Below are 22,485 nucleotides of genomic sequence, written 5' to 3'. Positions count from 1 at the left end.
TCCTTCATTCAGACTCCTAAGTGGGGAAATTGCCTAACTTCCTTGTAAGTCACCTTTATCATCATAAAGTATCTCCTGGTACCAGACTAGGCTTTACCAGGTACAAGTCTCTACCTGCCTTCTAGGGGCTTAAACTTCAGCTGAAGGTACGGAGATATACTAAAAGAGCCAGATCAGTAAACTAGAGAGGCAGCAGAAGGGACAGCATATGTAACTTGCTGGGGCATTCACTCAAAAAATTATTTAGGTGCTAATGTGTTAGGCACCATGTTGAGTCACAGGGGATAAAGTTATAAACAAAATGTAAGGAATCAGTCCTCTAAAACGTGAGAAAGTGAGGCGTGTGGAAAACACAGAAGGGTCAGTACGGCTGAAGCATGAGAATCAAAGCTTGGAAAAGCTGAGGCCCGGCAGGGCTGACAAGCAGGGGCCAGATCACGAAGGGCCTTGCAGGGTGTGGTCCGAAATCTGGATTTCGTTCTACAACAGCCTTCAGAACGGGGCATCCTTACCCCAATTTTACCCATGAGGAAGACCAGGTTGGGGGCGCAGACGAGAGGCAGAGCGGCGTCACCGAAAATCGGCTCGAAAACCAGTCGAGCTCCGAGAGCTGGAAGCCGCTAGCTGCCGGCGAGGGCAGGGACTGGCCCCGTGCGCCACGCGAACACTGGGCATGCGCGGCTCGCCGACGGAAGCCGGGAAGGAAGGGGGCGGGGCCGACGCTGGCGGGCGCGGGGAAAATGGCGGCGGCGAACGGGACCGGAGGAAGCAGCGGGATGGAGGTGGATGCAGCAGGTAACGGGCGGTGCGGGCGGCTTCTGGAGATACCTTTCCGGGGTGCGTTAAGGCCGTCCTCGACTCCTGGGAGAAGCGACATCTCTTCCCGGGTAACTTGCGGGAAGGATGTACGGCCCGGGCTCTTATGTTCCCCGCTCCCATCTCCAGGGAAGAACGTGGGGCGCGGACTCTCACCCTTTCTCCTTTTCCTCCGCCTTTAGTAGTCCCCAGTGTGATGGCCTCCGGAGTGACTGGGAGTGTTTCAGTCGCTCTTCATCCCCTTGTCATTCTCAACATCTCAGACCACTGGATCCGCATGCGCTCCCAGGAGGGGCGACCTGTGCAGGGTGAGTGTTCTGCATAACACCCAATCCTCCTCCTTGGTCTCCTCCTTCACTCTTTCCCCCTTCCTTTACTGAAGCTAATCCCCCCACCCCTAAATCACACTGGACCTCAGACCCTCAGGTGATTAGGGAAAAGTTTAAGATTCCTTACCCTCATCTCCTACGTGTTGTTCTCTCCCTAGTGATTGGGGCTCTGATCGGGAAGCAGGAGGGCCGAAATATTGAAGTGATGAACTCCTTTGAGCTGCTGTCCCACACCGTGGAAGAGAAGATTATCATTGACAAGGAATATTATTACACCAAGGAGGAGCAGTGTGAGAGGGGAACAGAAGTGGGGAAGAGGGTGGGAGTTTAAAAAAGAAAAGCTCAAGGTGGACAATATCAAGAGGGCTGGGAAGGAATAAACAGGAGAGAAGATTTAGAACAGGAGGGAAGATTAAGGGAGAGTAGCTCTCAGAAAAAGAACACATTCAGGTATCCCCCACAAGGAAAGTGAAAAATGAAAGAAGCCTGGGTAGAAAAGAGTAATTGTTCTAAACCTAGCCACGAATTGAGGAGGGAGGGAGAAATTGTGGAAATAACTCAGGAGCTTCAAACTAAGGAAGGATGGTTTAAGGGAATACTGTGTGCTCTGGCCCCTTCCTCTCCAGTTAAACAGGTATTCAAGGAGCTGGAGTTTCTGGGTTGGTATACCACAGGGGGGCCGCCTGACCCCTCCGACATCCACGTCCATAAGCAGGTATACACACTCACATGTGCATGCTTGGGCAGAGATTAGAGGATGAGGGGAAGAAGAAAGATGAGGTGTTGACTTCCCTGTGCATGACTCTCTTCTAGGTGTGCGAGATAATTGAGAGCCCCCTCTTTCTTAAGTTGAACCCTATGACCAAGCACACAGATGTGAGTATTATTGACCCCAGGCTTGCTTTGTCATTCTTGTCTATCATTGTTCTTATTGTGTATCCTCATTCCATGTTATGTTTTACTGTGACATCTCTTCTCTATTGGTGAATGTTAGAGTTGAATCTCCATGCTGTCACCTATAAGCTGTGACTTTGGGCTAGTACTTAAGCTCTGAGAGGCATTTTCATATGTCAGATTGGGATTATCCCTATCTCACCAAGTTATTGGGGAAATTAGATGAGAAAATGTGTGAAAGAACCCAGTTCAACTTTTGGCACATAGGTTCAGGAGCTAATAGCTGTTCTTCATTTGTCATTTACAGCTTCCTGTCAGCGTTTTTGAGTCTGTCATTGATATAATCAATGGAGAGGTAATACCTGACCCTTCAACCTTCAAATCCTGCTTTTGTCCTATTTCCTGCTTTTGACTCTCTCTGTGGGATGTTCTGCCCTGTAGGCTACAATGCTGTTTGCTGAGCTGACCTATACTTTGGCCACAGAGGAAGCTGAACGCATTGGTGTAGACCATGTTGCCCGAATGACAGCAACAGGCAGTGGAGAGAACTCCACTGGTAAGGGAGGTGATTTCTTTGAAGCAGGGATGCAAGGTGTGACCATATGCCTTCTTACCCTTCATCTGTCCCCCTGTAGTGGCTGAACACCTGATAGCACAGCATAGTGCCATCAAGATGCTGCACAGCCGCGTCAAGCTCATCTTGGAGTATGTCAAGGCCTCTGAAGCAGGTAGGGCAGGTGCCTTCCTGGCACTCATCCTTTCTTTCCCTCCTGAGGAATTGACAGCGTCCATATCAGTGCAGCCTCTTTGTGCCCTTAGGAGAGGTCCCCTTCAATCATGAGATCCTGCGGGAGGCCTATGCTCTCTGTCACTGCCTCCCAGTGCTCAGCACAGACAAGTTCAAGACAGACTTTTATGATGTGAGTGTAAAATCCCAGGTGGGGAGGTGGGGTTTACACCTTTTTGCAGGCACATGTGAGGGACCCCCTGGGGAACTGGTTCTTTTATTCCCTCCCAGCAATGCAATGATGTGGGACTCATGGCTTACCTCGGTACGATCACCAAAACTTGCAACACCATGAACCAGTTTGTGAACAAGTTCAACGTTCTCTACGACCGACAAGGCATCGGCAGGCGAATGAGGGGGCTCTTCTTCTGAGGTTACTTGAAGGGATCATGCACAGGGGTCAGACAACTGCCCCAAAGGGGCCGGGCACTACACTCCCTTTAGAAACTGCTGTCATTAATAAAAGGAGCAGCCCCTAAGTACCCCTTCCAGTGGCTTTGTCCTCTCTGTTAGGCACCACACTGGTTTCTACCTTGGGTCTCAAAGGAGGTCCTGCTCAGAGGCAATGCATTTTATTATCAGCTCTTCTTGACTCCCTTCAGTGACTGAGTTCACTGCTACTTAAGATTCTCCTTAGTTCAGTTAGGTGGACTAGATTTATATCAAGGCTGCCTTCTTCCACCTGAGTGGTCTCCTAGGAGGACATCAACTTATATAGGTCAACCCTATAAACATGCCAAGTGACTCCTTTCCCAAGCTGTTTTACTCAAAGTACTTTTCACAAAATGGGAGGGAAGGCCATTAAAAACATTTATTATGGACAACTCAAAAGCTTGACTCCTCTGTGAATGATGAATTACCAGGAAGGAGTGCTTTTTCAATTTGTTTTCATCCACATGGTGCCTCAACCCCATGAGGCAGAGGGACTAGTTAGTATCCACATTGAGAAGATGAGATTCAGGAAGGGGTCTAAAGACTGGAATCAACATTATGTAATTACTTGTGCCAAGTGTTAAGTTTGTGAATGTTACCCTTAAATAGTTTTAGGTAGAGTTGAGGACTAAGGATGAATGGTAGGAATATTTCAAGAAATCAAAAAAGAACTGGGTCAATAAGTCCTGTTTCCCATCATACTACTATATTCTCAAAGTCAGACTGGCACACAACAAGGTCCAGTTAAGTATTGAGAGACTAAGTAGGGGGAGAGGAATGGAGACCCAGCTCAAAGAATCTCCATATTCCGTATGGCAGTGAAGTCACTCTTGCTGGATTCTTGTGCCTGGCAGATAGAACAGATACCTTACATGATTTATCAGATGAATAGAATAGAACAAGCACAAATGTGAATGGGATATGAATTTGAAAACCCCACAATGTTGTGTTTTAACTGAAGTTAGGCCTAAACTAAAACGTGGCAACACTTTATTAGCAAAAGGAATAAAACAAGTGCATCAATGGGAAGAAGGGGTCTCCTTCCCCTCCAGGGCGTCATTACATTTTCAGAAGAGCAAGCAGGTCAGCATAATCCTGGTTGGTTCATTGTCTCAGGCAGATAGCAGTTAAACAAAGGTGATCTTTGTCCGGGAGGTATTGACCTGCCAGACATTCAACTCCTCATACTCATCCAGAGCCGCCTGGAATTGGGCAGGTGTGAAACCACGTGATATGCAGCGCTGCTCTGCCTCGGAAAACCGGACACTTCGGCCCCCTGAGACCAATTCACGGATAGTGGCAAATATCACATCTGCTGGCCTCTGGGTCCTGAAGGAAATGTGGGTTTGAAGAATTAGAGTACAAACCAGAATGCTGGACAGCAACAGAGATGGTGGCCAGTGAATTCTGAGGCCAATTTTGTGCACTTGTGGATACAGAAACCACAAAGATAAAGTGACCTGCTCAAGAAAGCCACAGTAACCCAATTCTATCCTTCATGAAGCCACTCACCTAGTTGTTTGCCCCTTGTCGCCTAGAAGTGAGTCCTTTGACATTTCCATTAGCCGTATGGCTTCATTCACATCTTCCTTCTCCACTGTGTCCACCATTCGCAGGCGTGCCTAAAGGGAAGGCAGGGGAGAGAGATGGGGACAGGAGGAGGGGAATGGAACAAAATTAGGGACAGCCCCCTTGTTCCAGCTTTAAGGCAGGGCAAGCCATGCATTGCCTACTCAATAGAACAAGGATGGGGACCCCTGCCTGCCCTCCACATCCGCAGTGTTGGGCCGGCACTGTCAGACCGAGACAAGTGCAATGCCCAGGGCAGCGTCCAGCAATTGCCCAAGTCTCCGCCTCTCAACACTGGCCAGTCCCGGTGTTCAGCTGTCCTGTGAGGGAGACCAGACCCTTCTGAACTCCACTGGGCTCCCCACCATGACAGATGGAGCCTTGGGAGCTCAGCCAAGGAGGCGATTGGCAGAGGGGTGTGTCCTGGGGGCTCGGGAAGTGCTAGCTCAGCAGTAGGTCAGGTAATCACACTACCTGCACGAACAGCACTTTGGAGCCCCCAGGACCAAGGTCCAAGATGTGAGGACAGAAATGAAAGTTTTATAGCACAGGATGTAGGACACAGGGAATGAACTGAACCCACCCATCCATCAGTGAGGCTGAAGCAAGAAGAGAAGGCCTTTCCCTCCATGGGCGCTGTGCATGCCCTGCTGGAGCAGCAAGTACCCACAGTGCGGTAGCACGGAGAGGACCACTATCTGCACTGTCAGCACTTTAGCCCCAGCAGGGCCGGTAGGAGGGAGGAGGCAGCAAGAGGATCGTGTTAAGGCAAACTGCCAAGTAGGGATCAAAAACTAACTACCATCCAGTATGATAGGGACTGGGCACTTACCAGAGCAGTAGAAAGTCGGAGAATAGCCAGCAGAGTCCGAGCAGATGTATAGGTGGCATCCTTACTGGCCCAAGCCTCTCGCCTCATTTCCACATATGCTGCTGTGATATAGTCAGCCAGAGACTCGGGCACTGTGGGCTGCTTCTCTCTGCACATAGCTATGTATCGTCTGTGGGAGAAAAGGTTCATGGGGAAGCAGAAAAAGGAGATGGGAACGGAGTAGAGGGGGCATGTGTTCTATCTGCACAAGGGTCCCCCATTTAAGAAAATTCTTGGAAAGAACTTTATTAAACAGAAAAAAAGAAATCAATGGATGATTATTTGCTTGGCTTGAGTATCACTGAAAAATTTCTCCCAAAGTAGAGCTGCCAGTGCATTTCAAGTTATTTCCGACTTTTCAGGAAAAAAGGCCCTTTAAAAAACAAGACAAATCCACCTGTCATAAGGAAGGATCCAATGAATATCTAAAACAAAAAATCCAGTCCCCTGAGAGTTTTTATGACATAGCTAAAAGGAACAAAAATAGTCTTTGTTTAAAGAAGATCAGGGAGGGGAGGGGGGATAGTAGAGGATAGGAAAGGCAGCAGAACACAACAGACACTAGTATGGCAATATGTAAATCAATGGATGTGTAACTGATGTGATTCTGCAATCTGTATATGGGGTAAAAATGGGAGTTCATAACCCACTTGAATCAAAGTGTGAAATATGATATATCAAGAAATTTGTAATGTTTTGAACAACCAACAATAAAAAATTTAAAAAAATAAAGAAAGAAAGAAGATCATTTAACTAAATAGGTCAAAAGGAATAAAAACCTCAGGATGGGTGGGAGGGTGGCTCTGGAGAAGAGTTATAGTGTCTAGGGAGTAGGATCCAGCAGAGGTGGTAAAGTAAGGCAGGATCTGAAGATGCATACACTATTCTCATGAAGTCAGGCTGGTAAACAGGGACCTAAGACTCACTGTTCTTATTATTATTAGATTACGTCAGAAGAGTAGCAAAAAATACCCAAGACTAAAAGCTTTTCAGGGAACATGTGGCCCAAGACACAGTCATGTACTAGGGACTTGCTGAGGTACACCCATCCCTACCTAGCCCTCCTACCTCATAAGCTTCATGTCCAAAGGTTCGAACTGGGAAGGGGGCTGCCGGCTGTGCTGGTGCACATAGGTGATGTGCTGGGCCAACCTGGGAAGAATGGAGGCAAGGAGTAATGCGTTTTAGGGATACATGCCAAAGTCCTGACTTCAAAAATCCCTCACTTGATTCCTTCTGCTTCTCCCTCAGAGGCAAGGCCAGACTTTCCAGGAAACCCTCATCAGCATCTTAGGCCTCACACTAAGAACTACAGACCAGCCTTTCTGTAAGAGGGGAAGGCTCTGGAGTTACTACAACCAGAAGTTGGGGGATTTTCTGATTTCACCTCCCTCACTCCTTCCAGACTTAAAAAGAGGGGTCTCTCTGGGTGTGAAACTTCATTCACCGAAGGTCATTGTCTCTGTCAGGCCGGTCCTGGATCAGCCAGAGGAGGTCAAATCGGGATAGCAGTGCAGCAGGAAGCTGTATGTTCTGCTCCAGGCTTCGGCGGGGATTATAGCGCCCATAGGCAGGGTTGGCGGCAGCCAGGATAGAGCAGCGGGCATTGAGTGTGGTAAGAATGCCCGCCTTGGCAATGGAGATGGTCTGCTGCTCCATGACCTCATGGATGGCTGTGCGATCAGCCTCAGCCATCTTGTCAAATTCATCAATGCAGCACACGCCCTGGTCAGCCAGCACAAGGGCTCCACCCTCCAAGGTGAATTCTCCGCTCACACTGTCTCTCAGCACAGCTGCTGTTAGCCCCACTCCAGAGGAGCCCCGGCCTGTTGTGTACTGGCCTGGAAAAAAAAGCAGCAAACATGTTTTACAGAAAGGACAAGGAAGGGAGCAAGCATAGGGCAAGGACACGGGATGGGCCAGTGAGGCAAGGCCTGCACTGGAATTGCTCCCCCAGCTGAGGCCTTCTTGAGGTGGCTAAAGAACTATGCAATGCTGTGGGGTTACATTCCTTTTCCTTCCATCAACCCTCACCGGAGACCTGTTCTCCCAGCCAAACTCCACCTTTTGAATGGGATTTCACTCTATCCCTACTCACTACGGGGTGCCAGACGATCAATGTAAGATAAGAGCTGAGACTTGGCCACACCAGGATCCCCCATCAGGCAGATGTTGATGTTACCTGGAAGAAAAGAAAGAAGCCAAATGACCATTCTCCTAAGCATGCTGTCCTACAAAGACCACTTCTCAGGTCTGCATCCTTTCCTGTTATTCCTTCTAAGCTTCCCTGTACCCATAAGGCCAAGACACCAACTCTTATTTTGTGATATTAAGAGACAATGAACCTTACCACCCTTTTTTTCCTCCCACATAATTTTATCCACCTGAGCTGCTGCGTCCTCTTCCTGCTTACCCCTGATTTTCATGCCTCGAGGAGACTGGTCAACGCCACCAACAAGAAGCAACAACAGTGCTTTCTTCACATCCTCGTGCCCGTATATCTCTGGGGCAATTGAAGCAGCCAACTTTTCATAGAAATCCTCCTCTGCAAGGAAATTAGAATATATTCTGGGGCTAGAAAGACACTCAAATCCCCACTCCTTTCCCTGACCCCTTACCTGCAATCTGCTTTAGCTCCTCCCTGCTCAGCTCTCCGGCCCCAGCCTCATCATCCTCACTCTTATTCATCTTCACAATTCGATGGGCTTCCAAGTAAGTTTCTGAGAGTAAACCCTTGGACAGGAAAATGCTAGGATGTGAATGAAATCTGTTTAACTTGCCCCCACCCAATTCCCTAAATTTCTTGACAAAACCCTCTGGGGGGTGGGGGAGGGGATAAAAAAATGGGTGAAGAGGAAAAGGACTGTTTTCTCTTCATTTGAAACTTCTCTTCTCACCTGCACCACCTGTCGGAACCCCGAGCGCAAGACTGGTAAGAAAATACCAGTGACACTGACGTGATCTCCAGGCTGGGCAATCCTTGTATTCTCTCCTTCCACTAGCACTGTGATGCCACGAGGAATGTTTCCCACAGGCACTTGGTCACTCTAGAGAAGTGGAAGAGTACATGAAATAAAAGGGGAAAAAAATTTACAAAGAAAATCCACAGCAACCTGACTTTCCCTAGGCACTCTAAGGCTTTTCTCAGCCTGCCCACCTTTAACTACACTACAAAAGGGAAGAATCCTTTACCTTTCCAACTCAATCAGAAAATTCCAGGTAAACCTCCCTCCTGCTCTAGGTGATCTCCTCTCTGTCTTATCTCTTTTTTTTGGCTTTTCTTTCTTCCTGCCTTTCAGGAGTTGACTGTAGGATACAAGTGGACCCTGTGTTCCACCTATCTTGAGCCACATACCCCAAACTCACATGTTCTTGCATCTTCATCTCCTGGAATTTGATAAATTTGGAGCCACGGGTCTGCAGATACAGCCGCCCTCCTGAGCGGTTGGTCTGGCACTCCTGGCTTGGGCACATGATCAAAGGCATGAAAGTTGGGGACTGGATCTAGGACGTAAGAAAGCACCAATGGAAATCAGAAGAACCACTTATCATCACTTGAATCATTTCTTCCCTACAGAAAGCATTCTAGAAGTATCAAGTACTCCTTAAAGCTACTCTTGGTCAATAATGACAACCACCAAAAAAGGAAAACAAGAAGAAAACTATATACTAAAAAAAATAGAGTAAATACATTAGCATCTTTCAACAATAACCAGAGAACAACAGATCAATACCAACCAACAAAAATACCATTGAGAAAAACAAGGAATGTTAAATGCTTTCCTAGTCCATGTTGCAGACATACCGGCTGATAGGTCTCTGCCCCACACTGATCACAAGTGTAAGTGGCGACCACCATCCTGGGTTTGACTTCAGAAACACGAGTGACAATTCCACGTACAGTTACCAATTTCCCCACAGAGTCGGCCCGTACTTCTCGGATCACACGAGGTTTATTACTGCTTGGACCTTGAAAATACAGCTCACTAAGGAAGGAAAAATCATCATCAGCAAGGTCCTAAGGAACAAGTCCCTGACCTTTCCCCATAGAGATACTCACAATCTACGCATGAGCTCAGGAGGGTATTGGTTCTGGGGGTTCCGGATAGCCCCAGGATCCCGGCTCCGCTGCTCCATCATCAGTCTGTGCTCAATGTAAACATCCAAGACATCTTTATTTACCACCTAGGAGAGAAGGAAGACAGCAAATATGAGCAGCAGGATAGGGAGAGAACACAGAGGGCCCCAGGCAGAGCTAATACTTCTCCTTTCTAACACTTCAAAACCATCAGGATCCTCTCACCAGAGGCTTCAATTTCTTGGTCTTCTGTTCCTCCAGGCACTCACCTCCCTTTCCTTGTACTGGGGTAGCAGCTCTTGTACAGCATCAGCAAATAGCCTCGCATAGCGCTTGGCATTCTCACAAATTGAGTCCACAAGCTCAGGGTCATCCTCAGCTACGTCATCCAGGTCCACATACATTGCCACTTGTTCCCGATGAGCCAGTTGAACCTGGTGTGGGAAAGGGATAGTAACACCTCAGGGCCAAGTTTATCTTGTTCTTATGCAAAAACCATTGCAGTGGGCCCAGGGCAGTCTCTGGGCCTCCACAAGCTAGAAAGCAGCACAACAGCAATAGTCACTTCTCAGCCCCCAAATAACAATCTCCCAACTCCTGAAAACTTCCTAGTCATTATCAGTGTAGTATGATATTCAGTTATCAAATATCAGGTGCTAGACCGAATAGATCACTTACACACTTGCTAAAACAAGCCACAAAACCACTACAGCATCTTAAGCTCCACCCCTTCCCCACTCCCTTCTCCTAATTTTTGACTTACCAACTGGTTCCCATACTTGAACTGCTTCTTCCCAAATTCCTCATCCTGGTAAAACTCTTGTAGAAACTTCTTAACCTTTTCTACAACATAAACGTGAAATCAAGAGGAGCAATCTTTCTTCTAAATTCCTCACCCCAAATTCCTACCAGAAACCTAAGAAGCCCACTTTCATATTTAACAGGACCCACGAACTAATTAATTACGTGAACATTTAAGTAAGCCTATACAGTTCTTCCCAAAGAGAGCAGGACTCCTTTTCACATGTATGCTTTTACCTGGGGAAGAATATGGGGCCCCGGGCAGTTAAGAACTACAGCATTCTTCCCGAACGTCCTCCCCACACCTTCACAACACCCTCGGGTATCAAAGTTCTCAGCTCTCCTTCCACCCACAAGACTCCCCTTTACCCTCGGCTTCCCTAGACCTCAGCTCTCGCCAGCACCTCCGCCACGAAAGTGGCCCTCCACCCCACCCCCGCTCCCGCCACTGCTTCCGCTCTTAGTAAACAAAGAAGCACATGGGCCCGGATTCCAGCCGCCTCACCGCTCGGGATTCCTCCGCCCGAAGCCGGAGCCCGTCCGGCGATTGGCCAGCACGCCAAGGGCCACTCAGTCCCACCCCACCGCCGCCTCTCGCGGTCTCGCGCTAAATCCCCGAGTCCAGGCACGCCCCCACCCTCGGCCGCTCGCTCCGAGGCCACCGCGCGGAAGAACACTGTTTACACACTACACTCCCTCCAACTGCATCGCGCAACTTCCGCCCGCCTCCACTTCCGCTTTGGAGGGCGGCAGAAAACAGCCAATCGCAGGTCGCAGCGGCCCCTGCCTGCCCGCCCCCGGGACTTCGGCGCGTCTCCGGAGGACGCGGGAACTCGCGAATGCCCCAAGGCGCCAAGGGAGGCGGGCCCTGGGTCCCCGTCCCTGAGCCGAGGACCCTTTGATATGGTTCCCAGCGGCCCGGGTCTCTTCTGGACGCGAGGGACCCTCCCCTCTGCCGCCTCCCATCCTGCTCTCGCCCCCCCCCACGACCCCAGCACCCGTCTTGGGCGGTACTACCCGCTCTTCTTCGATCCCGATGCTTCCCACGCGCCTCCCCGACACTGTTTGCCTCAATCCCGCTGCCACCTGGCTGTCTCCGGCCTCGCGCGCCCCAAGGTCCGAAGACCCTGGTCCCCAAAGATTCCAGCACACGCCAACAGGTGTTTGCCGAGTCGTCCCACGCAGGATCCCTTCCCAGAGTTGCAGCACACTACCTTTTTCGAGCGCGTAGTCCTTAAGTGCCATTGCTGCTAGGGGCCGTGCGGCAGCAGTTGGCAGGTTCAGGAGTTTCACTCCTGGGAGCAAAGAACGGCGGTGAGGCGGAGTGTGGCAGACCAACCGAAATTGGCGCGAAACGTCTCTCCCCACGTGACCGGCGCCGCCGCGGGCGGGCCAATCGAAGTGTAGGGTCCTCCAGTACTCCCGTCCGTCGCAGGCCACCACCTCAGCCAATCACCAGGCGATCCTGGTCTGAGTGACGGGGAGGTAGTGGGCGGTTGTGGGGAATCGCCCAGCCGAGCGGGACTGGCGCCGGGTTTCCCGCGGCCCGAGCTGGTGAGGGAGGAGGGGAGTCCTTCTTAAAGGGCCAGCCCATGCGCGTTCTTTTGTTCCGGGGCGGCAGGGTGGGGCAGGCCCAACTTTCTTCGTCTTCTGGTTTTCTTTCTCGAACGGCCATGATTTCCCAGTTCTTCATCCTGTCTTCCAAGGGGGACCCTCTCATCTACAAAGACTGTATCCTTGACCCGCTGGGCGGGATGGAACGGCTGGGTGGAAGTCTAGCCCAGAGCCAGTCTGTGGCCCACTCCTTAACTATCCTTCTACCCGGCCAGTCCGCGGGGACAGTGGTGGCCGAGATGTGGCTGAGCTCTTCTACCGGAAGCTGACGGGACTGCCTGGAGACGAGTCCCCGGTTGTCATGGTAACCACTGGCGGCGCTTGGGCCGGGGGCTGGGGAACGGGGTGGGCGCTGCCTCCCTCGCTTTCAGGGGCTGTTTCCCTGGAGGCTTCCGCTCGGGGGTTACTTTCCTCCAAATACAACTCACGAAAGTTTATTGAGCGCCAACAACATACCAGGCGCAGCGGTGTTTGCGTGTCTCAGTCTTTGACCAGGCTGGGGTAGCACCTGTCATTAACCCCGTATCTATTAGGAAGCAGGCCTTAGGAAGGGTTCAGGGACCCCCCCCCCCCCCGAAGGCACACTGTTACTGTGACTGGAAGGGACATCCGGGTTCGAGCTCTGATCTCGTGGGTCCTCCTTCACTACAACCCTCTTTTTTCACTACAACCCTCTTTTTTCCCTCCCGCCTCTGCTTCAGCACCACGATGACCGACATTTCATTCACATCAGACACAGCAGCCTCTATTTGGTGGCCACCACTTCTGAAAACATTTCTCCCTTCAGCCTTCTAGAGCTGCTGTCCCGGTGAGAAGGGCTAGGCCAGGCACCTGGGGGTGGGGGCCTGCAAGGAGGAAGATTTATTTATGAACAGTCTTCCCTGATTCCTCAGGTTAGCCACTCTCTTGGGGGACTACTGTGGCTCCCTCAGCGAGGGGACCATCTCTCGCAATGTGGCTCTTGTCTATGAACTCCTGGATGAAGTGCTGGTAAGGCCCAAGGACTTTCCTTTTATCCCCCATTTCCCTGAACGTGTTTCTCTTTTTTACTGTGGGATCCTGTGGTTAGGAAGCTAAACCCACTCTCTTTTTTTTTTTTTTTTTCACTCCTTCCCTCTATTGACTAGCCCCAAATCTCTTGTCTGTCCTCTTTCACCACTAGGACTATGGTTATGTTCAGACAACGTCCACAGAGATGCTGAGGAACTTCATCCAGACAGAAGCCGTGGTCAGCAAGCCCTTCAGTCTGTTTGACCTCAGCAGCGTTGGCTTGGTCAGTAGCTGGGAAAGAGGAGGATCAGGAAGGAGGGGGATTGGCTGGGAACACCAAAGCTGAAGATTAGTTGCTTTGGGTGTTTTACAGTTTGGGGCTGAGACACAACAGAGCAAAGTGGCCCCTAGCAGTGCAGCCAGTCGCCCTGTCTTGTCCAGTCGCTCTGATCAGGTAAGGTAAAGACGGATGGATACGGTCATACTTTATTTTTCCTCCCCTGTGGCACCAGAATCCCAAGATCCTGCTATATTTTTCCATTTCCCTAGACATGGATATTATTTCTTCACCTACAAGTCCTACCCCAGGGCCTACCTTTTCTTTTTATCTATTATTTTGGAAACAGGCCTTTAGCCTGTACCATTAAACCCCCTTTCTTCCTCAGAGCCAGAAGAATGAAGTTTTTTTAGATGTGGTCGAGAGATTGTCTGTACTGATAGCATCTAATGTAAGTTTGGGCTCCCAATCCTGGAGTGGAGAACAAATGGTACTTGGGAAACAGGTTTGGGAGGTCAGGACTCTGGTTGTTAACCTCCCCGCCACTCTCAGGGCTCACTGTTGAAGGTGGATGTGCAGGGAGAGATCCGGTTGAAGAGCTTCCTTCCCAGCGGCTCTGGTGAGGGCCCAGGGTTGGGTTTCACATGGGCTTCTTGAGGGCATGTTTGGCAGTGTTTGATCTTTCCTGATGTTCTTTCCTTCAACAGAGATGCGCATTGGCTTGACAGAAGAATTTTGTGTGGGGAAGTCAGAACTCAGAGGTGAGGAGAATAGGGGTCTTTTTTCTAGAGGAGGTAGGTCACTGCCAAAGGTTTCATGGAGGAAAGTTTGAGAAGGAGCTCCTTCTCTCCTACCTCCTCTTCTCTCTCTAAGCATGGGTCAGAAGGATTTTTTTCTTTTTCCAGGGTACGGGCCAGGAATTCGGGTTGATGAGGTTTCATTTCACAGCTCAGTAAACCTGGATGAGTTTGAGTCTCATCGGATCGTTCGTTTGCAGCCACCCCAGGGTGAGGTGAGGATCAGGGTAACCTATTGTGCTCCTTGAACAAAGGGGAGGGAAGGAGTGCCAGCCTAAGACCATGCTGACCTCATTCCTCTCTGGTCTCAGCTGACTGTGATGAGGTACCAACTCTCCGATGACCTCCCCTCCCCGCTTCCCTTTCGGCTTTTTCCCTCTGTGCAGTGGGACCGAGGCTCAGGCCGGTGAGACCATTTCCTGTGTTCTACAACTACTCTGGAAGCCAAGCCAAGACATATATGTTTCCAAAACTTACTGTGGATGGGTGGTGGCAGAGGTGACAGCACACAAATTGGAAAAAGGCTTGACTAGTGATACTGGGCTGGATCTTGGTTCTCCTTCTTGGGGTACAACCTTACATGAAGCCCTGCATAAGCAATAGTGATGTGCCAGTAGGATATGGGGTATGTGATAGCATTTCCCTCTTTCATCCAGGCTCCAGGTTTACCTGAAGTTACGGTGTGATCTGCCCCCAAAGAGGTAAGAGTAGGGCTGATTAGGCTTGGTTCAGCTCTCTCGACATGAGATAAGGCCAAGAGTCTGCTGCTTCCTTCAGGTGTATCCATCAGGCTCAGAATCCAGTGTAGAGGCTATAGTATATGGGAAGGGGCCAGGATAGGGATGAACTCCCATTGTGACATTCAAGGAACAGGGACAAGGCACTCTGCCTTCCTGGGGCTGATCCAACATTTTTCTTCTTTGCAGCCAAGCTCTTAATGTCCGACTGCACCTTCCTCTGCCACGAGGGGTGGTCAGGTTAGTGTCTGCTCCCTAGGGAACTTTCCTGGGGTGAAGAGTGGCACTGTGTTAAGGAGGGCATGGCTGAACCCATCACCTTCCACCTCCATACTGCAGCCTGTCTCAGGAGCTGAGCAGTCCAGAGCAGAAGGCAGAGCTGGGGGAAGGAGCCCTTCGCTGGGACCTGCCCCGGGTACAGGGAGGCTCTCAACTCTCAGGCCTTTTCCAGGTATCTGCTGTTGACCCTCTTGCACTCTTTTTCCACCAGCACAGGTAGCTGCCTGGTCTCATGGCTTCCCTGCCCTTTTCCCTCACAGATGGACGTTCCAGGCCTGCCAGGGCCTCCCAGCCATGGGCCCTCCACCTCAGCTCCTCCGCTGGGGTTAGGCCCCGCAAGCCTCTCCTTTGAACTCCCCCGGCATACGTGCTCTGGCCTCCAGGTTCGCTTCCTCAGGCTGTCCTTCAGGCCCTGCAGCAATGCCAACCCCCACAAGTGGGTACGCCACCTAAGCCACAGTGATGCCTATGTCATTCGGATCTGAGGCTCCCCAAGTACAGACACAGGCGGCAAAGGCAACAAGCGGTCAAGAAGAGGACGATATTTTCTTTCTTGGCATCTTGGCCTATAGCCCTAAATTTGAGCAGGAAGAGTCTTAAGGCCAGGAGGCCTCCATGGATTCACCCTTCCATGGTATCTGGCAAAAGAAGGCTCAGGACTTACAAATCAAACTTTTATTCTGAGGAACTGACTGTAAAGTATCTAAAAAGAAAGTCATGTGGGAGAAGCAGCCTACTACTTCTTCCAGCTGGCGTGCGTGTGTGCATGTGTAGGAATCCGTGGAGGAGGCTGCCAACAGATGGATGACATTGTCAGGGAACAGGCTGAGGGGAGCCTGACCCAGGGGGTTGAGAGCCATTAGCCTTTGGAGTCCCTGGAGCTGGAGGGGGGCTGTCCCCAGCCTCCTGTTTCCCTCCACAGAGGGCACTGCCCCCAAGTGGTGAGGGGGAAGATGATGAGGGAGGAACTGGAGAGGGATGGGATGGAGGGCCTCCCTTACCCTCCCCTGCTGGGGGGAGCGAGACGACAATGTACTTCTGGACACTGCCAGGGCCAGTGGGGGTGGTACTGGGTGGGGCAGTGGTGGCAGTGGAGACCAGCTTGACAATGGGCTGCACACTGGGGACTGTGGTGGTGACTGGAGAGGTAGTGGTGGAGCCTGAGCCAGGGGCTGAGGTGCTGAGGGACAGGACCTGGGGGAGAAAAGAAGGCAGTGCCAATCACCTTGCACCTTCCCACTTCCCCAAAGGCCTAAGGGGGATAGGGCACGAGCTTCCCTGTGAACAGTGTCCATCCTCAAGAAACTCTAGACTACTGCCAGCTTGAGGCCTTCAAGACCCTGGCAAGTAGTCCTTCCATGGGCACAGAAGGGACTGAGCTCTACTCTGGGGCCTCCCCAAGGGGCTCTGACGGGACATATCCCTGTCCCAGTCTCCACATACCTGCTGGGTGGATGAGGCACTGGAGGAAGAAGACATTACGATAAACTTGGTTGGAGGAGGAGAAGGCTGAGGTGGGGCAGCAGCTCGAGCAGACACCAGTGTCTGGACGGGCAGTGCAATGGAGCCAGGGACCTTCAGTAAGCCTGGGGTCCGAGGGCCAGGCTGAGGGGCCTGTGAGAGGGTCAGCGTGGGCCGGGGCTGCAAGACGGAGAGGCAAGAAGAAAATGTCAACACCCAAGTAAAAGAATGGCCTAAGGAAGACTTGTATTGCTCCTGATCTTTCTCAGTAGTTCTCACGGGTTGGGGCATCCTTCACTAGGGGGCCCAGACTCCCCAAGACTTTTGTCAACTTGACCTGCATGTGCATGTGTCTGTGAATCCCATCCCCAGATCCTTCTTAATTTCCTCTCACCCTCCTCCCCTTAGCAACTGACCTGTGTGATGGTCAGTGTGGTCCTGTTGACCTGCTGTGCCTGCAGAGCAGCTTGAGCCCGGGCCTTGACCACATGGGAGCAGAGAAGGGGCCCAAGGGACCCAAATTCTGCCCGATAGGCATCCTGATTGTCAGGTGGGGGGTGCAGCTTAGCCAGTACAGGGGCACAGTGTTTCTGCAAAGAGAAGGCAAAAGAGGGAAGGCTAGTAATCTCAGAAGAGCAAGGGGGAAGGGGTGAGAATCACCCATACATTTCAGGGTGCCCCTATTGGAGGCAAAACTAAGGAATTCTATCTGTAAGGAATACTGTGGTTCTCCCTCATAAGGAAACAGCACCAACTAGTGTGAATGAAGGACTTGCTATATTTGCTTTGTATATATGACATCTAAGGGGTACTTGACCGATAGGTGTGCATTTGCCTTGTAGATGGGCCCTACAGTGATATAGAAAGAAGCTTGGAGGTGGGGGTATCATTACAAATCAGGAAAAGCCACAGGATATGTTAAGAGCCCCTAAATCTTAGCCTATCTGCGCCTTTCTGTCTCCAAAACAGCATTCGAGTCTGAAGAGTGTTCTGTTAACAAATATGATGGCAAAGATGGGATTAAGCAAATGTACCCAAAACAGCATTCGAGTCTGAAGAGTGTTCTGTTAACAAATATGATGGCAAATATGGGATTAAGCAAATGTACTGGATGCTTCCTTGCTAAGCCACCATCTCTGTGGGGAAAGGGGGAAATAGTGGGAAGAAGTCAGGGAGGGCAGTCTGTTCACCAGGAGAAGGCTCTGCACGTGGTCAGCTCCTATGCGGTCAATGTTGCTCAGCACAGGGCCATCCAAGACGCTGCGGATTCGCTCCCCTTCCTGCTGCAGCCGTGGCAGAATCAGAGTCTTAATCACCTGTCAAAATGGAAAGGGAGAAGCCAGGGCCACAGGGTCACCAGAAGTCTCTCAGGTGTAGAGGGGTGGTGCCCTCTAAGACCTCAAGACTGCTTCCCTTCCCCTAGTTCTTCCCCTGGGGTGAGGGGCTAACATCGTGTCCCAGCTCTGCCAGGCCTGCAATGGAGCCATAACGAGTTGTCCAGGGAGTCTTCTCATCCACCCAGCTCTGTAGAGAAGGAAAATAAACCTAGATGAAGGAGTATGAAAAGACTGCTAAGGATTCAGGTCTTCCATAAACACTTTCCTTACAAATCATTTAAGATGTTGCACATGAGGTTCAAGTTCCTCAGACCAAACCCCCACGAGTTCCTGTCCCCCTGCCCCTTGTCCCAGGTGTTATTTCCCCCTGCCAAAACTGCCACATTGGTTTGGCTGAAGCTCTCATTGTACTGGTGACAACCCTGGGGTGGTGATATGAAATAGTTGACATGTTCTTGAGGTTTACCTTGGTGAAGGTCTTGGTGATCCGGGACTGAATGTTGTTAGTAGTTGTGCTGAAATGCTTGCATATCTGGGCCACCAGGCGGGCAGCAAAGTCCCGTAGTGCCCAGTGATTGTCCACATCAGGTCGCAGGCACAGCTGTCTGCTCACGATGCAGGTCATCACAGCTGGAATAAGCTCATGCACCTAAGGAAGAAGTGGCAGGTCAGCTGGTTCTGACAAGTGGTTTCCATGGGTGGTAACAAGAGTCCCCTAACCCCAGGAAGAGGAGGGTGGGCAAGGGGACAACTCACATATTTTTCTAGATAGAGTGTAGGGTTGTCCATCAGCGCCTTCACCATGCGCATTAGGTAGATGAGCAGGGCAAGGTTATTCTGAACCACATTCACACGGACCTATGAGAGGGAGGGATGTGGGGCAGAGAGACCCCTCAGGTGAGCTTCCCCTGCTATCCCTGCCCCCCAAGCCTCATCCTTGGCCTGGCCTTCCCAGTCCTCTCACCCCCTCAGAGATGAAGGTACTGAACCGTGGCAGCATCTGATAGAGCCCTGGGTCCGTGGCAATGCTCTGCAGAGCTTCCTGTGGGAGGAGGGAAGCAAATGGGGTGGCGGCAGATCTCTTGGGGAGGAATCTGCAAGGGCTCCAAGAGGAGTCTTAGGTTGAGGGCAGGTGGATGGGGCCCTCACCGCTCTCTTAGCCTCACACGACCCCACGCAGGCTTCAGTGATCTCCTTATAGTACAGCTGCTGCTCCACAGACAGCTCATGGATGCTGCGGGGCTTCAAGCGCAAAGGGGCCCCCTCTAGCAAGGGAGGTGCCTTCTTCTCTTTCCCTGTGTGAATTGGGAAAACAGGTTTGGGGAAAAAAGAGGACTCAGTACCCTCTACATACTACCCCAGGATACCTGGCTTCCTCTAGGCTTCTTGGTCCTTCCTGGGACTTTCTGGCCCTAACTTCATCCACTTCACATGTGGCTTTGGGATAAGAGCCAGGAGAGGCCTGACCTAGAATACTGACCTTTGCCATCAGCTGGGGCAGCCCCTTGGCCTTTGCCCTTCAGGGGTCCATCTTCCTCCTGGCCTGGCTTTGCTGACTTCAGGGGTTCTGTGGCCTCAGCCTTCTGCTGCTCTTTGGGAGCTGATGGGAAAGCAATCACAGCAGGAATGATGGTGGAGTGGAGTGGTTTGAAAGGAGGCAGCAGAGAGAGAGGGATGGGCTCTGGGTGTGGAGGTTACCTGGGGGTGGATTCTCTGGTATAGCTGGCTGGCAGCCTTCAATGCTCAGCCAATGAGCTGCGAGGAAAGAAGGTGTCAAGTTGAATTGCTGGACATGGAAACTGGGAAGTCACTCCACGGCAGGTGTGTTTTCCTTCCTGCTATTCAGCAGGGCTCTCACACTGAGGGTTTCTTCACTTGTGAGTTTCCTCACACCATACATCTTCTCCTTCTCTCCCTCCTCCCTGCCACCCCACTCTCCCTTTCCCCAACCTTTCAGGCAGACATCCAGGGGCACTCGAGGCAGAGGGGTATTGATGATGTCACTCAGATCAACCTCTTTCTCCTCGTAGAAGTAAAGCTCCCGACCCCCACCAGAGGCAAAACGGAAAGGAATGAATTCCTGAGCATGGAAACCATAGAGTGGCTGTTTTGAGAGAGGGGGGGGGGGCATTGGTGTAAGAACAGTCCAGGAGAGGCTAGGCTGAAGACAAATGCAGCATCCAAGAAGATAGTGTCCCACCACCCATCCCAGTCCTCAGCCCCCTTCCTGTCTCTCACATGCACCTCAACGTTCTTTAGCTTCAGCGCATAGTCAATATCACTGGTGGTGAGCTTCTGCCGCTTCCCCATGTGCATGAACTTCAAGGCATCCTGAGGGATAGAAAAACAGATGTAAATCCAAGACCCTGAGGAAAAAGGAGGCCATGTCAAGGTAACAACCTTGACACAATGCAGAGCTGGGCAGATGGACCAGCTTACCTGTGCAATCTCCTTGATACGGTAGCTGACCTCATCCGTTAGTAGCTGGCAGGTCTCCTCCTGAATCTGGGCAATGCCCATTGATTCAGCCACAACCTTCATTGACTCCGAGGGCAGCACGGTATTACTGAGCTTCAACTTCTTCTCCTCAGCCATGCTGGAGCACCTCCTTCCCTCACCAGAAGGATATGGCCCCAGGGTGGAGAGATGGATACTCTGGCAGGGGAATGGGGCAGATAGAAGAGATCAAAAGAAATATGATTCAAAATCCTTGCTAAAAGTGAATTTCTGATCTCCTGTGCCACCTGATCAAGCCTTAGCATTCCTCATCCTCCATCTGCCACCCATTCAGCAACTCATTCTTTATCTATGCCCTCATATCAAATCTGCCAGATAATCCAACCTGATTTCTCAACTCCCTCTCTGTGGCTCAAGACTATCTCCTGCAGAGCTCCAATATCCTCTGAATGAGATCTTCTGCCATCCACCTTAAGTTTTCCTACATCTATTCCTTATAAGAGTCAAAGTGATTCTGTTAAAATATAAATCAGGTTGTCAATTCTCTGCTGGAATGGTTCCCCATTACTCATAACATCCTTACATTGGCCTATAAGGCCCCTCATGATTTGTCTTCTTCCCATTACCTCTCTGATCCCCTCTCCTTCCTTTTTCTATTTTGATCCAGTCACATCAGCCTCCGTGACCTTGCCATTCAGCTTTTTCTCTGTTCTTTTCAGATGTTGTTTGCCTGTCTGCCCTTACCATTGCTATTTTAATTCGGCATTCTGCTTTACATTTTCTTTTCTATAAGATTTAACAACCCCTAATACATTGTATCGTTAGAGGATACAATGTTTATCGTCTCTATCCCATCATCCCCATGTGGACAGGAATCTTTGTGATGTTCACTGGTGTATCCCTGGTTCCCAGACAGGTGCCTGGGACACTGTAAATAATAAATACCTTTTGAATAAATGAATGAATTGTAAGGCCTTAGAGATACAGATGCTCAATAAATACTATCACAATTATTGAGACCAATAAAAAGACATAGGCTGAAGGTTGGAGTTTACACTGTGGTCAAAAGGCACCATTGGATCTGGGCATTAGGAAGAGTAACTTCAAACTGTGTTCAGAACTGGGGGGACAGGAGGATGAAGGCTGAGGGAGAATGTGTTTTTTTCAAATTATCCCAAGTCTCCTCTCCGATTTTTACAAGTCTTATCTATAGGGAACAAAATTATTCCACACATTATGCCTGATGCAGGGTATACAAGAAGCGGTCGTGTCCCAATTCCCTAGTGAACTCCTACTAATCCTTCAAAACCCTGCGGTACCCACTGTCAGTAAGGGCTCATAAAACACGCTGTAATCTCGGGAGCGTCTCAGATCAGGGGAGACGGCAGGAGGGCTTCTCAGAGGAGAATTAACTTGAGCTATATTTGTGCAGTCGTTTCCCCAGCAGAGAACCAGGCAGCACGAAAGGAGGCTCAGAGAAACCACCCATCTCCCCCAACATTCCTCCAATGCATACACACACGGAGTATCCACGAGAGCACCGACACACCACCAATCGTCCTCTTCCTAGTCCCTACACGGGCCTTTCATGGGGTCTCCTCCCGGATACCCCTCAGACCCGCCCCCGCCAACCAGATGCAGAGGGCAGTAAAAGCCTCTCACCGCTGCCAAAGCGCCGCTCACCCGGCGCTCGGCGCCATCTTGGCCCCGCCCCCTCCCAGCACTAGGTCCTGGCAGAAACCGAAAGTCACCATCACTTCCCCAAGCCATAACAAACCATTCAAGCTCACAACTGAAATGACATTTAAAAATTGTTACTACGTGTATATGCGAGAAGCACACTCTCCTAGTCTGTTACTTGAATTTATTTTTTCACTACCCGGCAGCCAGGACCTTCAGGAGGCGCCACAAAACAGGCGGGGAAACCCAGCGCCCTGAGGCCCCACCCCTTTACGGGTT

General features: G+C 50.7%; 4 protein-coding genes across 12 annotated transcripts; 2 read left to right on the top strand and 2 right to left on the bottom strand.

The window, feature by feature from the left end:
• The first annotated feature begins 680 nt into the window (after positions 1-680).
• On the top strand, positions 681-3,308 carry Cops6 (COP9 signalosome subunit 6). The gene is made up of 10 exons (XM_015491525.2): positions 681-795; positions 999-1,124; positions 1,304-1,435; positions 1,772-1,860; positions 1,959-2,021; positions 2,347-2,394; positions 2,481-2,595; positions 2,675-2,767; positions 2,859-2,959; positions 3,058-3,308. The coding sequence occupies exons 1-10, from the start codon at positions 741-743 to the stop codon at positions 3,196-3,198; spliced, it is 963 nt and encodes a 320-aa protein (XP_015347011.1). The 5' UTR covers positions 681-740; the 3' UTR covers positions 3,199-3,308.
• A 923-nt stretch (positions 3,309-4,231) lies between these two features.
• On the bottom strand, positions 4,232-11,960 carry Mcm7 (minichromosome maintenance complex component 7). 4 transcript variants are annotated; one of them, XM_015491517.2, is made up of 15 exons: positions 11,792-11,960; positions 10,540-10,619; positions 10,046-10,210; positions 9,759-9,883; positions 9,504-9,684; positions 9,065-9,202; positions 8,596-8,745; positions 8,317-8,431; positions 8,112-8,243; positions 7,797-7,880; positions 7,146-7,539; positions 6,767-6,850; positions 5,660-5,828; positions 4,771-4,880; positions 4,232-4,587 (listed from the first exon to the last, which is right to left on the bottom strand). In XM_015491517.2, the coding sequence occupies exons 1-15, from the start codon at positions 11,820-11,822 to the stop codon at positions 4,386-4,388; spliced, it is 2,160 nt and encodes a 719-aa protein (XP_015347003.1). In that variant the 5' UTR covers positions 11,823-11,960; the 3' UTR covers positions 4,232-4,385. The 4 variants fall into 4 exon arrangements, with proteins under 4 accessions (XP_015347003.1, XP_015347006.1, XP_015347004.1 ...); XM_015491520.2 differs by lacking the exon at positions 11,792-11,960 and adding an exon at positions 11,083-11,206; XM_015491518.2 differs by lacking the exon at positions 11,792-11,960 and adding an exon at positions 10,947-11,013.
• Positions 11,961-12,078: 118 nt separating this feature from the next.
• On the top strand, positions 12,079-15,999 carry Ap4m1 (adaptor related protein complex 4 subunit mu 1). Of its 3 annotated transcripts, XM_015491524.2 has the most exons (15): positions 12,083-12,308; positions 12,407-12,495; positions 12,893-12,999; positions 13,085-13,181; positions 13,354-13,464; positions 13,555-13,635; positions 13,847-13,909; positions 14,011-14,077; positions 14,166-14,219; positions 14,364-14,470; positions 14,567-14,661; positions 14,912-14,956; positions 15,182-15,232; positions 15,332-15,443; positions 15,532-15,999. In XM_015491524.2, exons 1-15 carry the CDS (start codon positions 12,170-12,172, stop codon positions 15,754-15,756), a joined length of 1,443 nt encoding a protein of 480 aa, XP_015347010.1. In that variant the 5' UTR covers positions 12,083-12,169; the 3' UTR covers positions 15,757-15,999. The 3 variants fall into 3 exon arrangements, with proteins under 3 accessions (XP_048645995.1, XP_048645994.1, XP_015347010.1); XM_048790037.1 differs by lacking the exon at positions 14,912-14,956 and having other exon boundaries at positions 12,082-12,308; XM_048790038.1 differs by lacking the exons at positions 12,893-12,999; positions 13,085-13,181 and having other exon boundaries at positions 12,079-12,308.
• Taf6 (TATA-box binding protein associated factor 6) lies at positions 15,932-22,324 on the bottom strand. Of its 4 annotated transcripts, none has more exons than XM_048790030.1 (15): positions 22,189-22,324; positions 20,509-20,724; positions 20,314-20,400; positions 20,020-20,173; positions 19,768-19,824; positions 19,550-19,669; positions 19,219-19,364; positions 19,034-19,111; positions 18,826-18,927; positions 18,536-18,718; positions 18,182-18,277; positions 17,923-18,048; positions 17,149-17,322; positions 16,715-16,912; positions 15,932-16,465 (listed from the first exon to the last, which is right to left on the bottom strand). In XM_048790030.1, exons 1-15 carry the CDS (start codon positions 22,294-22,296, stop codon positions 16,085-16,087), a joined length of 2,226 nt encoding a protein of 741 aa, XP_048645987.1. In that variant the 5' UTR covers positions 22,297-22,324; the 3' UTR covers positions 15,932-16,084. The 4 variants fall into 4 exon arrangements, with proteins under 4 accessions (XP_048645987.1, XP_015347001.1, XP_048645990.1 ...); XM_015491515.2 differs by having other exon boundaries at positions 18,182-18,256; XM_048790033.1 differs by lacking the exon at positions 22,189-22,324 and adding an exon at positions 22,043-22,182.
• Positions 22,325-22,485: the final 161 nt, after the last annotated feature.

This window comes from Marmota marmota, unplaced genomic scaffold (assembly GCF_001458135.2).
Source record: "Marmota marmota marmota unplaced genomic scaffold, marMar, whole genome shotgun sequence".
Taxonomy (NCBI): Eukaryota; Metazoa; Chordata; class Mammalia; order Rodentia; family Sciuridae; genus Marmota; species Marmota marmota.
The sequence above is the reverse complement of the archived record's forward strand: the minus strand, read 5'-3'. Positions and strand labels throughout refer to the sequence as shown.